Source organism: Hippocampus zosterae, chromosome 2 (assembly GCF_025434085.1).
Source record: "Hippocampus zosterae strain Florida chromosome 2, ASM2543408v3, whole genome shotgun sequence".
Lineage (NCBI taxonomy): Eukaryota > Metazoa > Chordata > Actinopteri > Syngnathiformes > Syngnathidae > Hippocampus > Hippocampus zosterae.
In genome coordinates, this window is record NC_067452.1 from 4,257,828 (window position 1) to 4,272,468 (window position 14,641).

General features: G+C 43.9%; 1 protein-coding gene across 10 annotated transcripts in view; it reads right to left on the reverse strand.

The window, feature by feature from the left end:
• atf7a (activating transcription factor 7a) overlaps positions 1-14,641 on the reverse strand; it is a 64,683-nt gene that overhangs the window by 23,683 nt on the left and 26,359 nt on the right. For 8 of the 10 annotated variants that reach the window (XM_052058773.1, XM_052058769.1, XM_052058768.1 and 5 more), the window contains exon 3: positions 231-324. In XM_052058773.1, coding sequence (XP_051914733.1) covers positions 231-324 — 94 coding nt within the window. Of the gene's footprint in view, positions 1-230; positions 325-10,061; positions 10,122-14,641 lie in introns of all 10 variants that reach the window. The other 2 variants (XM_052058774.1, XM_052058775.1) reach the window with 1 other exon arrangement.

The following is a 14,641-nucleotide window of genomic DNA, read 5'->3' on the forward strand; positions in this document are numbered from 1 at the left end:
TATGCTGTTATCTGAATTTGACCAGTCCAATGCAACCTTCAAAGGGAATTGTCATCCAAAAAGTGAACAGTACATAGGGGTATTGCAATTTATGAACTAACAGTACAGCTTGAATGAAGATTTTTTTTTTCATGCATTATAAAACAGTCATTTCTTGAGGATCCCGCTCTATTTGACACCCATATTGCACAGCACATGTTTTTCCAATGCCGTGCAGCCCCAATCGGTACCTGCGATAATGACAGAGTCCGTCCTGGGTGCAAACTTTAGTGTCATCTCATGCTTGTGTTTGTGGACAGCCAAGTGGTCCTCATTGGTAAATCTCTGGTGAAGTGAAAGAGGAGAGAGGAAAGGGGGGAAAAGGATAAAGTGAACATACTGTAGGCTCAGGGCTGTCATATTGTCACTTGGAAATGTTGCCCAACACGTGCTCTGAGTCTGTGTGCCACAATCCATTGTTTTGCTCGTCGACTAATCACTGATAGTAGTTGTGATTAGTTGACTAATCGTATCATATGTACCTCGCAGAATATCAAACCAGCAAGCAGCTCCACTTGTATAACACCTACAGCTTATAGCTTGAATTCTTCAAGGCATGTGCAAATTACAAATATAGACAATCACAACACAGTCAACTTTTATTGAACTATGCAGCACCTACCGACATTCCTGACATGTTAATAAAGGAGGGCGTGATTCAAATTGAAGGTGATGCAGTGGCGTTTACATTTTTAGCTGTAAATGTTGACTGCATTTTAAAGTGGAACCAAGAACAATACACATTGAACAGTTGCAATATGAATACTATAAGAGTATTTCTAAATTCCAAAAGAAGTAGTGGGAATCATATTTTACTCTTCTCAGACATCATGCGCTTTTTTCATGTAGAAGAAATCAGATGAGTCAAATCCTGAAAAGGCAGTGCTGAACAAAACAAAAATGTTTTGGTTTTTATTAGAGCTGTCAGTTTAGCGCGTTTTTATTGGCATTAATTTAAATGAATTTTAACGGGATTAAAAATTTTCTCGCGAGATTAACGCGGCACACATCACAAGCGAATGTTACGTTGCTCTATAAATACACCAGAACAAAACAACAAGCGCGCTGCAGAAGTCCACGCCCATGTCTGTTTTGCCAGCCACGGCAGCATGAGACACCGAAAACGGATACTTAAAGAGTTTATGAATGGAAAGTTTACTTTTAAAAAGTTGCCCGATTGCTCCACTGACAAGACCAAAGTTATCTGTTCTTTCTCTCTGTATCATACAGGTATAAGATGTATGCCACTGACACGATTGTTACTTGTTTGGAACTATTTTGTGTGGAAGGTTACAGTATTCTGCGTCCATATAAATAGAGCGGGTGGAGCTTCTCTGTGTTTGTCTGACAGTGGTAGCGACCTAGCGAAAATAAAACGTCTCCAGTGTTGTCATCGAACCACGTGTAGTCATTCGAAATGAGGTCTACACAAAAACAGTAGAGAGAGTTCCGCACAAGAAGGACCAACACAATCAACATAGCCTGACTGTGTTAGGGGGAGTGACCCCCCCCCCACCTTTGAGAATGGTTTGCCCCAGCAGCATGTGGGAAGTGCGTGCGCTTTTTTTGTACGGCGGGCAGTTTTGAATACAGCGGCACATAATGAACACTGGTGTCCGGTGTCTCGTTATTCTTCAACAACAGACTGCTGTGTTCAAAGTAAACTTGAGAAAAACGAAGTATGCAACCATGGTTTAAATCTACTATAGGCTGAGTACTAGTTTACCTTAGATGTGCACTTTATAATGTTATATTGCTCTGTTTTGATTTTATTTAAAAAAAGCTGTTAAAGCAGCTGTTGTGTGACAAAATATTGTTTTCACTGTTGTTGATGGATAGTAATATTGTGTGAGAGATTATGTGTGAATAACTGCTCCAAGTGAAAAATGTAAAATTGAAAATCGAAATTGTTATTTCAGTAAATATTTGCATTTGGCACATAGAAAACTGATTCATGATTCCATGTTGATGAGAGCATTAAAATGGGGGAAAAATAGGACAAAAAATGTAAAAGGAAATTCAGAAACAATAAAAAATGTGTGAGTAATCACGATTAATTTTTTAGTCCATTTGAGTTAATTATGACAGGTGCATTTTTAATTAGATCAAATATTTTAATCGTTTGACAGCTCTAGTTTTTATTTAACCTTGTTTATGCAGAAAGTTAAGCTTTTGAGCTACAATATCATAATGAGGTATTCACCCGAGACAGACATTCTGAAAGATTAGGATGAAGGTCTTTAACATAGTATATAGCAGTGTTTTTCAAGCCAAGGCACATTTCTTTCATTGAAAAATTCCACGGCACACCACTACCTGAAAAGGTGAAAAAAAGCTTATTTTACTATCAGCGTTTTTTTTTAACATTGAAAAATAATGCAATATTATAACACATTGAATAGGAATCAAATCAAAATCAATCCAATATTTGGTGCATTTGTTTTAATGGCAAGTAAAATATAGTCAATTCGAACTTGAACTTGCTGAGGGTCGGATTTTTTTCTGTGACAGCCGTTTTTTTTTTTCTGCCGGTCGTTTGCGCTCTCCGGCAATATTGTACCAATCCCTTTTCCCATCTTGAGTCTTTGTATAATTCCAACATCATTCAAATTACTTTTCTGCTGAATGTGTCACTTGAGGTTGTCAAGCTTCCATTTAGTCCGTATATTTCTGTCGGAAAATGTGCTCACAGCTCAAGCTTTGCTGCATGTTTTGCAGAGCAGACCTTCACTCGAAAAATATCTCACCCAGTTTCACTGCTTGTTCTTCTAATTTGCACATCCTCCGACAACCGTTCCAACTTAAAAGAACCGCAGTTCATTCTTATTTTGGTTTGGGGAGTCGACATATCACGTTCACTGCCCGGTTGTTTCGCCATGATAAAGATTAGCATTAGCGTCACTTATCGCCGCCGCGCTGTTATAGATCAGTTTCATGTGACGTATGCATACACAGTATTATGTTTGGCTGAGCGCACATCTTGGAGGCAGAAAACACACACTTGTGAATCATAATACTCCCGTGCCGTGGTTTGTCAGAATGGAAAGAGCACACACAGAAATCTAGTCTTTTATACAATTCCTGCTGGTAACACCCCTTTCAGAAAAACAGGCGAAAGTTATAGTTACAAGCTTGACGACGTGAGAATGCAACACGCCCAGTGCGGCAACGCAAGCGATCCCAGAGAAGTCGGTGGGTGCCCCGGGGAGAGTTCTCTTTTCTCGGTGAAGGGCAGGGCGCCCTGGAATGGGTTTGTCCCGAGAGAGGGACCCGATGAGCCCCCGTCGGCCCTTGAAAATCCCGGGGAGAAGGTGTAAATCTCGGGCCTGACCGTACGCATATCCGCAGCAGGTCTCCAAGGTGAAGAACCTCTGGCATGTTATAGCAAGGTGGGTAAGGGAAGTCGGCAAGCCAGATCCGTAAAGCCCTGGCGAGGGTCAGGTGGGCGGCGGTCAGGCAGACAGAGCTGGACGGGGACGGTGCGGCCGGGCAGGCGGTGCAGCGGGGCTTGAGCACCGCCGTCACGGCCGCTTTGCCTGCCCCCCGCCTGGCGTCCGCGAAGGCGGGACGGTGCGATGGTCGGCGGATCTATTCAACTGCGGCGCTTGGTGGGAGGCAATTAAGAATGCTCGTCTGTGCAAACAACAGTGACGTCATTAAGATGCGCGCGCATCTTGGAGGCAATGTTTGCAAACATTGAAACTCATCTATTGTTATGGAGCAGAGAACACGCGCAAGTACTGTCAATGCCGTGATTGGCTGCATCACGTCATTGCATCGATTTGCTGGACACCTTTCACTCACTGAACTACACAGCAAATTGATATAGAAAAAAGTTCTATAGTTTTGATTCATTTGCAGTGCGTTCACTGCGCTGGATAGGTTTTCTTGTGCGCTGAGTGTGCAGCCAGTGCACAGTTGCGCAGCTTAGAGGGAACATTGGTGCCGCTGCATCTCCAGTAAATCTAAATCTAGATGAAAGATACCTTTCATTGTATTGCCTCGCGTCGGAAACATTGCTTGTCTCAAAGCATATGGCATTTTCCAAAACACGTATACAGCGGTGGTTGTTTTAAAGTGATCTATAAATACAGTTGAGTGTAGGAAACGGGGATAAAGAGTGAGAGAGCGAGTGTGTTGTCCATTTTTCGGGGTCAGCTACGGCCATACAGCAACTGTGTTTTGGTTGTTAATGAAGGTGAGTTCACTAATGCCTCTGTAATCCATCGTCAAAGCTACAGCATGTTACCGTAACCAAACATGACATCGCTCTTATAATGTTAAATCAAACACGCGCTGACTTCCAGATACGACTGTCCCAATGTCAGAATCGGGCATTAGTCACGGCTTGATTCCTTTCTAGATGCTCTAGCATCACCGCCGCCTTGCTGCAATGAATTGCAGGTTTCCAGGGCATTCAATATTTTCAGTGAAACACCTCTTAATTTTCAGACTCCGTCGCTAACGTCGGTTTGCCATGACACATCACGGATGTACTGTGCATGTGTGTCACAAACTGGCAAACGGCAGCAGGAACAGCAGAAGATGAGGCAATTTTGAAAACTTAAAAACTGACAAAATAATGATGACCTTAACTATTACATTAGCTGTTGACAGAGTTGTTATGAGTTGACTAATCTTGACATTTCTACTATTGTGTGATTTGTCTGTGGCATAAAATCCTCCCAAACCCCCCATCCTTGCCACAAACCATGAGTTCAAATATCTTTGCTCATGCCATACAGACCAATGCAGAATCTGATTATACATACACACATGCGCTTCATTTTAGTGCCACGTTGGCATTAAATTAGTATTCAAGGAAGATTATGAAAGCATAAATAATCATACTTTAGTCTATTTGTTGTCCGGTCACTTGTGAGTCACATGATCCCCTGTGGCTATTCTGTCTCGACTTGCGTTTCCAATCATGTTGGACACGCAAGTAAACATACACAAACACTGTGCGCACTAGAGGGCTTATATTGACTGAAAACAGACTACAATTTAGAAGCGTGCACGCACACACACACACACACACACTTGGGATGTGAATCTCAGCACTGAGGACGATTCGATACACATCTCGATGCACTACCAGCGATGCAATACTTAAACGATACATGGAATTTTCTGGCGACACGATGCAATCCGTTTCACCGTCTTCACGATGTGATACGACGCGATACACATTTAGTTCAAATCAATGCGATCCGATACGATACAATGCAATTTGTTGTGATATTGTGCAACTCAACATGACGCAAATACGCAAAGAAAAAAAGGTTAAAAAAAGATGGAATTCAGTATGGTATTGCAAAAGGTATACCACTTTATTCCTTATAAACAGTAGAACGTGTAAAACAACTTATTTAAGCCCTTTCACAATTGGGTTTTGTGCAAAGAAAATGTAAACAATTTGGCAGCTGAGACTCACAGCTGTTGCTGTAGTGTAAACACAAACAGACTACTCTCACTGATTGTCTTATATGAAATATCCATCTCCATTGGACAGAAAAAAATACATTGGAACATATTTTGGCAGTCACAGCGTCAAAGCTGCTGTGTGTATTGTAGCGTACACCGACCACTCTCACTGAGTGTCAAAATGAAATGTCCAAAAGAGTCATCCATATATAGTTTTTCCTTGCACGGTCACAGGGCCTTGAGCTGCAAGGGGACCCCCAATATAAGAGGCGATTTTTTCCTGATCCTGACCTGGTTTGCCAAGTTTCTCCGGTGTCCAACGAGGAACTGGAAGGGGAGGCGGGGGAGGGGGCAGGAACCTTGTCGGTGATGTGGTGCCTTCGTTTTAAGTGGTCTGCATATTTGTGGCGCTGCCGCTGTATGGCTTCGTAGTGCGACATTCTTTGCAAATTACGGAGGTTTTATCAAGCTTTCCGTCTTTCTTTTCAAAGCCGTAGTATTTCCAAACATAAGATCTGAATGTTGTGGGTGCATTAAATAAAGTAGTTTCCTCACTGCTGCTTGCGCGAACTTCCATAGTGTTTCACGAGTAGTGTACCGGACTGTATGTACACTCACGGCTTCCGTCCGTATTCAACACAAAACGCTAAATGATGATGGTGCATTCATTGCGCCTAGGAAAGGGCAGATAGGTGACGTTAAACATGAATTAAACGGCGCTTGCATCGGATTTTACCGCTACCCGCCAACGCATCGTGATGAATCTAGATTTCACCTGTCAATTGCGTCATACCCAGCGAATGAGCCGATGCATTCGCATCGCGCACGTGCGCATCAATTAATATCGATTATTTTCCACACGCTTAACACACACTGTGTCCACGATGGTATCAAAAGAGTTTCAGTGTCATGAAAGATCATAGCCAGTATTACTTCCGTTAAGCCAAGTGTATCTTTTTACATTATTTTATTTTGGTGGGATGCTTCTTTTTTCCCCAGTTGTGCTTTTTTTGTGGACAAAAGACTTGATTGGCTCTTCTGTGAGTGGTGTCATGCATTTAAGTTGATCTGTTTGTGATGTTTGACGTAGAGAGCACTGAGTGAAGATTTCAACTATTACATTACCTGCTTGCGCTAACTGCTAGCTAGCTAGCTGCCTACCAAACACCACCCTGTGCTCAAACGGTAGAGAATATTGTATGTGTGTTGTTGTTTTTTATTTATATATGTATTTATTGTTTTTAACTTTAGTGACAATTTTCGTTTTATAGAAAGGGTCCAGCCTGTGATGTTGCCTGTTCGCAAAATGCTGACAATGAACTAGTTTGGGCCCCTGTGAAGCGAACATTTTTAAAAATACAAATCTTTACTTTTATTATGACCTCCAAGCATTAGAACACGTTAATGAGAGAGACTACGTTTTTTCTTATGTAACAATAGCTTAGTGTTATGCGAATGGAACCCCATCATAAACCAAAGAAATCAGTCTAACGACTCCTCCTCAAACATTATCAAGCGTTCTATTTTTTAAAAATACTGGTAGATTGTTATTGATGGATAGTGACAGTGAACTTCTGCTTAAAGTTGCACGACATAAAATATCATTTCAAACATTGCCTGTATATACCATTGGTGACCGTGGATTCTGAAATTCCATCCATCCATTAACTTCCAAATTCCACTGATCCTCGTGAGAGGTTTTGTTTTGAAAGATGAGCAAATTATATCTTGTGTGCAACTTTGAGGACTGATACTTGAGAAAGTCAGGCCTCAGGAAGACAGAAGCATCCAAGATGCCACACTTGTTCTGTGGAGAAGTATCAGCCAGCAGTGTAAGAGGAACAATATTGGCTCTGGCACCAGGCTTGCTGCTGCTGCCTGAGACCTATTTTAAGGGTGCCGCGTTGCAGTTGTGAAGGCTGCCGTGAGAGAGTGAAGTGGAAACACAGACAAGTGTCAGGGAGGGCTTATTTTTAGCCCTGCTGGGCAACATCACCAATAGAACTCCATGTCTCATCTGTTTGCAGTCTTGCTGAGGTAACTACCACAGAGCGATCACCGCGCTAGAGGTACTGGCTGACAGGATTACCATGGCTCACAGTGAAAATACTGAGCAACCTATAATAGGGGGCAGTTGTTGTTGTTGACGATGCTGTTGTTAGCTTTGTGAAAGGAAATCCATGCGAAGAGCCAGGAGTCAAACAGCCTCTGTCACTAACAGCAGTGATTCACTCTTTCCAGGTCGCTGTTACTTTTAAAACTGCAGTGGGACACAAAATATCATACACATGCTGAACAAATCATTGGACACACCTCGATATCTCATGATAAAAATCAACTTTACGTTGCCTTTAAATTGCAATATACAAAATAAAATAACACAGTGCACTCCTAAAAATGGACCCCTCAGGAATAATGAATACGCCTTCAAATGCACACTTTTAAGTAATGATCCTACATAAGGCGTTAGCATCATTGCTACTTGCAAACGTGTGAGATCAAAAGGTGACACAATTGATTGGTGCTTTTGTCCCATGGTTGCCAGCTAGTTATAACAGGCTAAACTGCTCATTTTTGTGTTGGTAGACATGCCGTCCACATGATCACTTGGGTGCTTCTTGTTCAAGTGATTCAACAGATTTCTTGTATTGCCTTACTTCTGATAACATACCTTGCACAACGGCCTCTTCCACATGGCTCTGGAGATGCCGCCACAAAAGCGATTGCCAAAACAGTTTCAGACACCGAGTCTACAGCCACGCACATTTCCGCCACGTCCAATCGAGTAGATATGCTCAGAGCTCGCAGCGGGACACGTAGTATCACAATTCTCAATCATATAATCACCCAGCCCCAAGTAATCGACGAGGTTGGAGGTCAAATTCAAGATTTGTTAATTTTTGTTTTAATTTTAATTCGTCAAATTACATTTAAGAGCAGCTTCAATATGTCCCCAATGTTCTATGTTGTCCAAAGTTGCCCAAAGACATGAATGATGTGCATCTGCTCAGAGGAATCAACATCCCTGTTTTGTTGGTTCCACTGTCGCGATTGTGTGAGTTTACCCTAAGAGTCATTCGGTGAATCATTTTCAAAGAATCCTCATTTAGTATGAGATTTGAGGCTATTTACGATCATAAAATCCTACTCGTTCTGTGTTAACTTTGGTAAGCTAGAGTTTAGACAAGTCTTGTTTTTAGATTCATCTACATTTGTGAAGACTTTTTAAGGATCCGGAGGAGACATGGTAACGGTTGGAAAAATGAATTTCCATGATCCATACCTGAATCCAAATATTGGTTGTTTTGCACACAATCCTGCTAACCCACCACCGAACAGCGACCAAATGACATTACATTCCTGATGGAGGGGCTCACCCTTTTTCTGCATCCTTGAAAATGCTGCGCCACTGGACATATTGAATGGCTAGCCCCACTCACTGATAATGTGTACTAATACAGCATTTTGCATAGACTTGTGTATATATACAGACATATAGATATTAAGTGATAAGATCCATATAAGTCACGCTGGGTATTACATTTGGGTCAGCAATCCAGTCCTGTTGTTGAATTCATCAGGGTCCCTATCTCCAATGAGACACAAATGCCCCGAAGTTCTTAATTTCGTATGTCACAGCCACGTTTCCTGAAATTCATTCATTTATAAGCCGGTCACAACAGACGCTCCCTTCCCCAGATGGCTGATATTGATCTATATCAACAACACAACTCTAAAAAGTCATTTCAATGACACATGGGTTGTTGAGATGGTCCCCGACTAGCAGGCTTGTTGAAAATACGTCAATAGCATGATAACACATTAAAACAAGACTGTATGAAGAAAACTCATCGATCAAGGAATGCCAAAAGAAGGGGGGAAGGGGCATTGAAGAAAAGAATATAGAAATAGTGGTAATGTGTTACATATTGTTGATGGGACATTACTCGCGAACATTTAATTGCAGACCAGCAGAAGGGACAAAACAGTATGGACTAATTGTTTGAATTAGTTTACACAGAGCAGTGCTGTTCCATTATCAGCAAGAGGTTGAGTCTGTTTCCGACAATGATCATTTCTCCTATCAGCCTAGAATAATGCATTTGCTTTCAAACGCTAACTGATGCACAACACAATTTTTTTTGGTATTACCGGTACATAAATCTCCTAAAATTTCTTGTCCAAGGCTGAATGATGCATTCAACACAATATTAATTCATTATTTCAGATTGTAGTGTTTTGATTGGCAAATGGACTTCACTTACATGAACATATAAAAGAAAATGGACCAAATATAGCATGCATTTTTCTAAAAGGTTTTTGGGACAAGAGCAAGTTTCTTCAAACCAAACTGGCACTTAACTAGGCTTGTAGACATACATGGCACCATCCAAGCTAGCACTGCTACCGCACACCCCTCCACACATTTTCCTTGGGGTGTCGGACACAGAGCGCAGAATGCATTTTGAGGTCTGCCATTGTAACACAAAGACGGCCTTGCTATGCCTTTGTTGTTGTATTGAAAGTGACTATAGTTGTTGAACAATATAATAATAAATATCTATTCGTACAGTCATTGATATCTCAAGTGGTACTTAGTGCAGTGGCGGCTCGGTGGTCCATTTTGAGATTGCACGACTGTCTGTCTTATGTTGTGTTTGTAAGTTGAGGGGTTCGCAGGTTTTGAATGGATTGCTCTACGTTTAGAATGGGCAAAAGGACAGGACGACTTCGTTTGAACACAGCTCCTTTTCTCTTTATTTTTTTCTCTGCTCAACCGCTCCCCGCTAAACGCTCTAACCAACACTCCCCCTTCCGGTAACGACCCGCCTTCCTGTTTTTCTTCTCCAATCACATGTAAGCAACCTAAGAATATTTCAGGACGTATTAAACAGAGTATAATTAAGGTAACTAACATAAAAGAATATAATGCATGAATATAAAATGATAATAATTAACAATTTAACAAAAGCTTACATTCTTCCCTCTCCCACCAGAGAAATGTCCTCATTTCTACTTTGAACACGTAACGTAGAAGCCAGGTTACAACAAACTAACATTGCACGAGGAGGGGGGCGGGGGGGTTTTGTTTTGTAAAACAAAAACCCATCAGAAACATACAATCACATCAGAACAAAGTCTTTGAAACGCGAAGGAAGTTTAACTTGGCGGTGGCCTGGGCGTGAAGAGGAACCGGTGTTTGAACCCAGTGCTGCAGGCAGAACGGTAGGCCTCTGGTCCACAGATGAGGGAACAGGTAAGTCTGTATCAGTCGGCCGAGGCCTTTCCAATGGGGCCAGACAAGGTGATAAAGGGCCAGGCAGGCATCTCTTCCGGGTCACTGAAGACCTGGAGGGCTGGAAAGGTAGAGCACCTGATAACGCTGATAGGGCCAAGGGTGGATGAGGTGTTTGACCCACAGGTGCTGATGAAGTACCCAAAGGTACGGTCTTTACATCAGGGTAATAAGGACGCAATCGGTTGTAGTGGACTGTTTGGACTTTATCAGGTGGATCCAAAAGATACTTGATCTTGTACGTCACGCCAGATTCCTCTTCCGTCGATCCAAGACACTCCAGAACCACAAAAGGTCCCCTCCAGTGTGGAGACAGCTTTTGATGTGAAGTTGTAGGGTCACTCAACCACACATAATCCCCTGGGGTGTAAGGAGTGTGATGGACAAGTCGGTCATAGTGATGTTTCTGTCGCACGTGAGCTTGATCGCTGTTCACAGTAGAAGACCTGAAGGCAGATTGTAGCTTTCGGGTCAGTTGTACTGCATAGTCAGCTGAAGTGCCAGGCGTGGAGTTTGGAAACGGCACATCAGGAGGGAACAGGGCATTAACAGGCATCCGTGCCTCTCGACCATGGGTCAGGAAAAAGGGGGTGTATCCCGTAGAGGAGTGAGGGCTGGTGTTATAGGCCAAGGCCACCTGATTGAGGCAGTCATCCCACTCTCCAGACTGCTGGAGAAGAGTCTTAGCTAATTGGTCGATGAGTGTCCGGTTAAATCGTTCCACCATACCGTCACATTGTGGATGATATGGGCTGGTCCTTGTCTTCTTCACTCCGAGTAGACAACAAAGATGTTTGACTAGGTCCGACTCGAACTGCCGTCCTTGGTCCGTGTGAAGACTCTCCGGGATTCCATGCTCTCTGATGAAGTTCTCAAAAATGCATCTGGCCACAGTTGTTGACCTTTGATCTGGAATGCCGTAGAGGTTGACATATTAAAAAAATAATGTTGAACTACCAACACATACCGGTTGCCATGGCTGGTGACTGGTAATTCCAAGATGTCAGCTGCCACTTTCTGGAATGGTGAGGTTGCTGTCACTGTCTTCATGGGTGCTCTCTGATGTGGGACAGGATTGCGTCGAGCATCACACGGCACACACTTCTTGCACCACTGATAAATATCCCGAGACATGAATGGCCAGTAGCACAATACCTGAGCATGTTGCAGAACCTTCTCCGCTGACAAATGGCCTGCCACCAGATTACCATGGAGCAGCTTGAAGACGTCTTCCTGCAACTCTTGAGGTATGATAACCTGATAGACTGCTGACTTGGATGTTCGGTTATGAACTTTCCTACAGAGCAGCTCGTTGTGAAAGGTGAGCCTTCAGTATTCACGCCAGAGTGACTTCTCTGCAGCGGGTCTGTTTTTCATCCTCCAGAGTGGGGGTTTGTAGCCTTTGGTCTTCCATCTGATGACCTCCGCCAGGATCGGGTCCTGCTGTTGCTTCTCCTGCAGCTCCAATCCACTGGTGGAAAGCTGGAAAGTCGATGAGGGGCATCCTTCGGACTGGTTTGGGACCGGCTGATGGGGTATTGGTTCTGGTTCCGGCTGAAGATCGGCGGTGCACACATAGCTGGGTTTTGTGACGACATGAAAAGGTAGCAGGACGACAGAAGGGTTTCCAGTGGTGGCAGGCGGACTTGTTACCTCTGGCCGCCTCGATAATGAGTCTGCATTCTGATGCCGATATCCTTCTCTGTGGATCACAGTCCACTCAAATGGATCTAATTCCAGGGCCCAACGTGCACGCCGACCAGTCCTGTCGCTGTCGATGGGGATTCTTCTCAGGCCCAAGAGGGGTTTGTGATCTGTAATGATGACAAAAGGTTGCTTGTAGAGATAATGCCGAAAATGTCTGACAGACCAGACGATCGCCCACAGCTCTCTGTCATATGTCGACCATTTCCTCTGTGCCTTGGTGAGGACATGGCTGGCATAGGCAACGACCACTTCCCTCTCCTCACGCTTCTGAGCTAACACTGCCCCAATGGCAAAGCAGGAGGCATCTGTGTATAGTTGAAACGGCTGGGCAAAGTTTGGGAAGGCCATTACAGGAGGACGTGACAGAGCTTGTTTCAAATAAGCGAATGCTTCTTCACAAGCTAGTGTCCACAGGAAGGGTGTATTCTTCTCTGTCAGTCCATCTAACGGCACTGCATGATGTGCAAAATTCTTAATGAACTTTCTGCAATAGGAACAAAGTCCGAGAAAGGCTCTCACTTCAGTTGGAGTGTGAGGAGTGGGCCAATCTTTCACACTTTGTACGTTCTTGGGGTCCGGCTTTACACCGTCCTTTGAGACGATGTGCTCAAGGAAGAGTACATTGTCCTTGGCAAGGTAGCATTTGGCAGGGTTTAACTTCAAGCCGCTACACTGGAATCTGCAGAAGACTTCCTCCAAGTGCTGGAGATGTTCTTCAAAGGATTGGCTAAAGATCAAGACATCATCCAAATAGACTAGGCATGTCTGCCATGGGAGGCCACGGAGAACCATCTCCATCAGCCTTTGAAACGTCGCTGGGGCGTTGGTCAATCCCATTGGCATCACTTTGAAGTGATAGAGTCCACTCCCTGTCGTGAAAGCGGTCTTCTCGCGATCCTCCTCTTTCATTTCCACCTGCCAGTATCCGTGCTGGAGGTCCATGGTGGAAAACCAAGCGGAACCTCAGAGCGCATCCAAGGCATCGTCCACTCTTGGCAGAGGATGTGAATCTTTGATGGTTACAGCGTTAAGTTTTCTATAATCTAAACAGAAATGCCAAGATCCATTCTTCTTGCGGACCAGAACGACAGGCGCGGCCCAAGGACTGTAGCTCTCTTCGATGACGTCTGCTTTCAGAAGCTTGTCGACTTGGAGCTGGATTTCCTGTCGCTGGTCTGGTGTCACCCGGTACGCTCTCTGCTTGATTGGTGATGCATCACCTGTGCGAATGCGATGCTTGATGATACCTGTTCTACCTTGGTCGTCTTGGTGTTTGCTGAACACGACGGAGTACTCAGACAGTAAGGCTTTCAGTGACTGAGCTTGGGTTGGAGTCAGACAGGTTTCATCTATCTCAACAGGAGGAGCAGTCATGTCAGAAACATGCGAAGCAGCACAGCGTGCCTCTTCTACAGCTACAGTGTCAATAGATGAGATGGAATGAAACTCACCAAGGTGTTGACCGACATGCAGCTCGATGTTTTCTTCGGTCGTGTTTAGAACACGAACAACAGTCATTCCATTCTGTACTTTGCTGAGAGTATGGGCCACGACAACTTCAGACGAAGGGTTGGGTATTAGGACTCCAACATAGTCGGTTGGTACTGGAGATGCGGCAATCGCACCCGCAACACATGCGGTGATGATGGTTTCACTTCGAGCAGGAATACAGGCACGTGACATCACGGAGACGTTGCAGCAGGCAGCTACTTCGTGGTTCTTAGGGAGTAGAGGGAGATTCATGTCCCAGAGTATCAGTTGGCCTTTGCTGACATCTAGCAGGGCATGGTGCTGATTTAGGAAGTCCCATCCTAAGATCACAGAATGATGAGCTCCTCTGATGACCTGAAAGTCGTGCTGCAATAGTTCCCTTCCTAAGCGGATGCCTAATGACAAAATCCCCAATGTGTCCAAGCATTGACCATTGACAGAGCGAGCCAAAGTGAAGGATGTCTTCATTGGGCGCTTCTTCAGTGCTGGATGTGATACTCTGAAATCCTCACTGATGATAGAAATTGTGGACCCAGTGTCAAGAAGAGCAGCTACTTCAATGCCTTCCACAATGGAAAGGATGTTGGGGGACACAGTTTCGGAGTGAATATACTTCTTATTGTCTTGATTGTCAGTTTCCAGGTTGTCAGCAGGGGGCGCTAATTCACAAGCTGAGGTCTG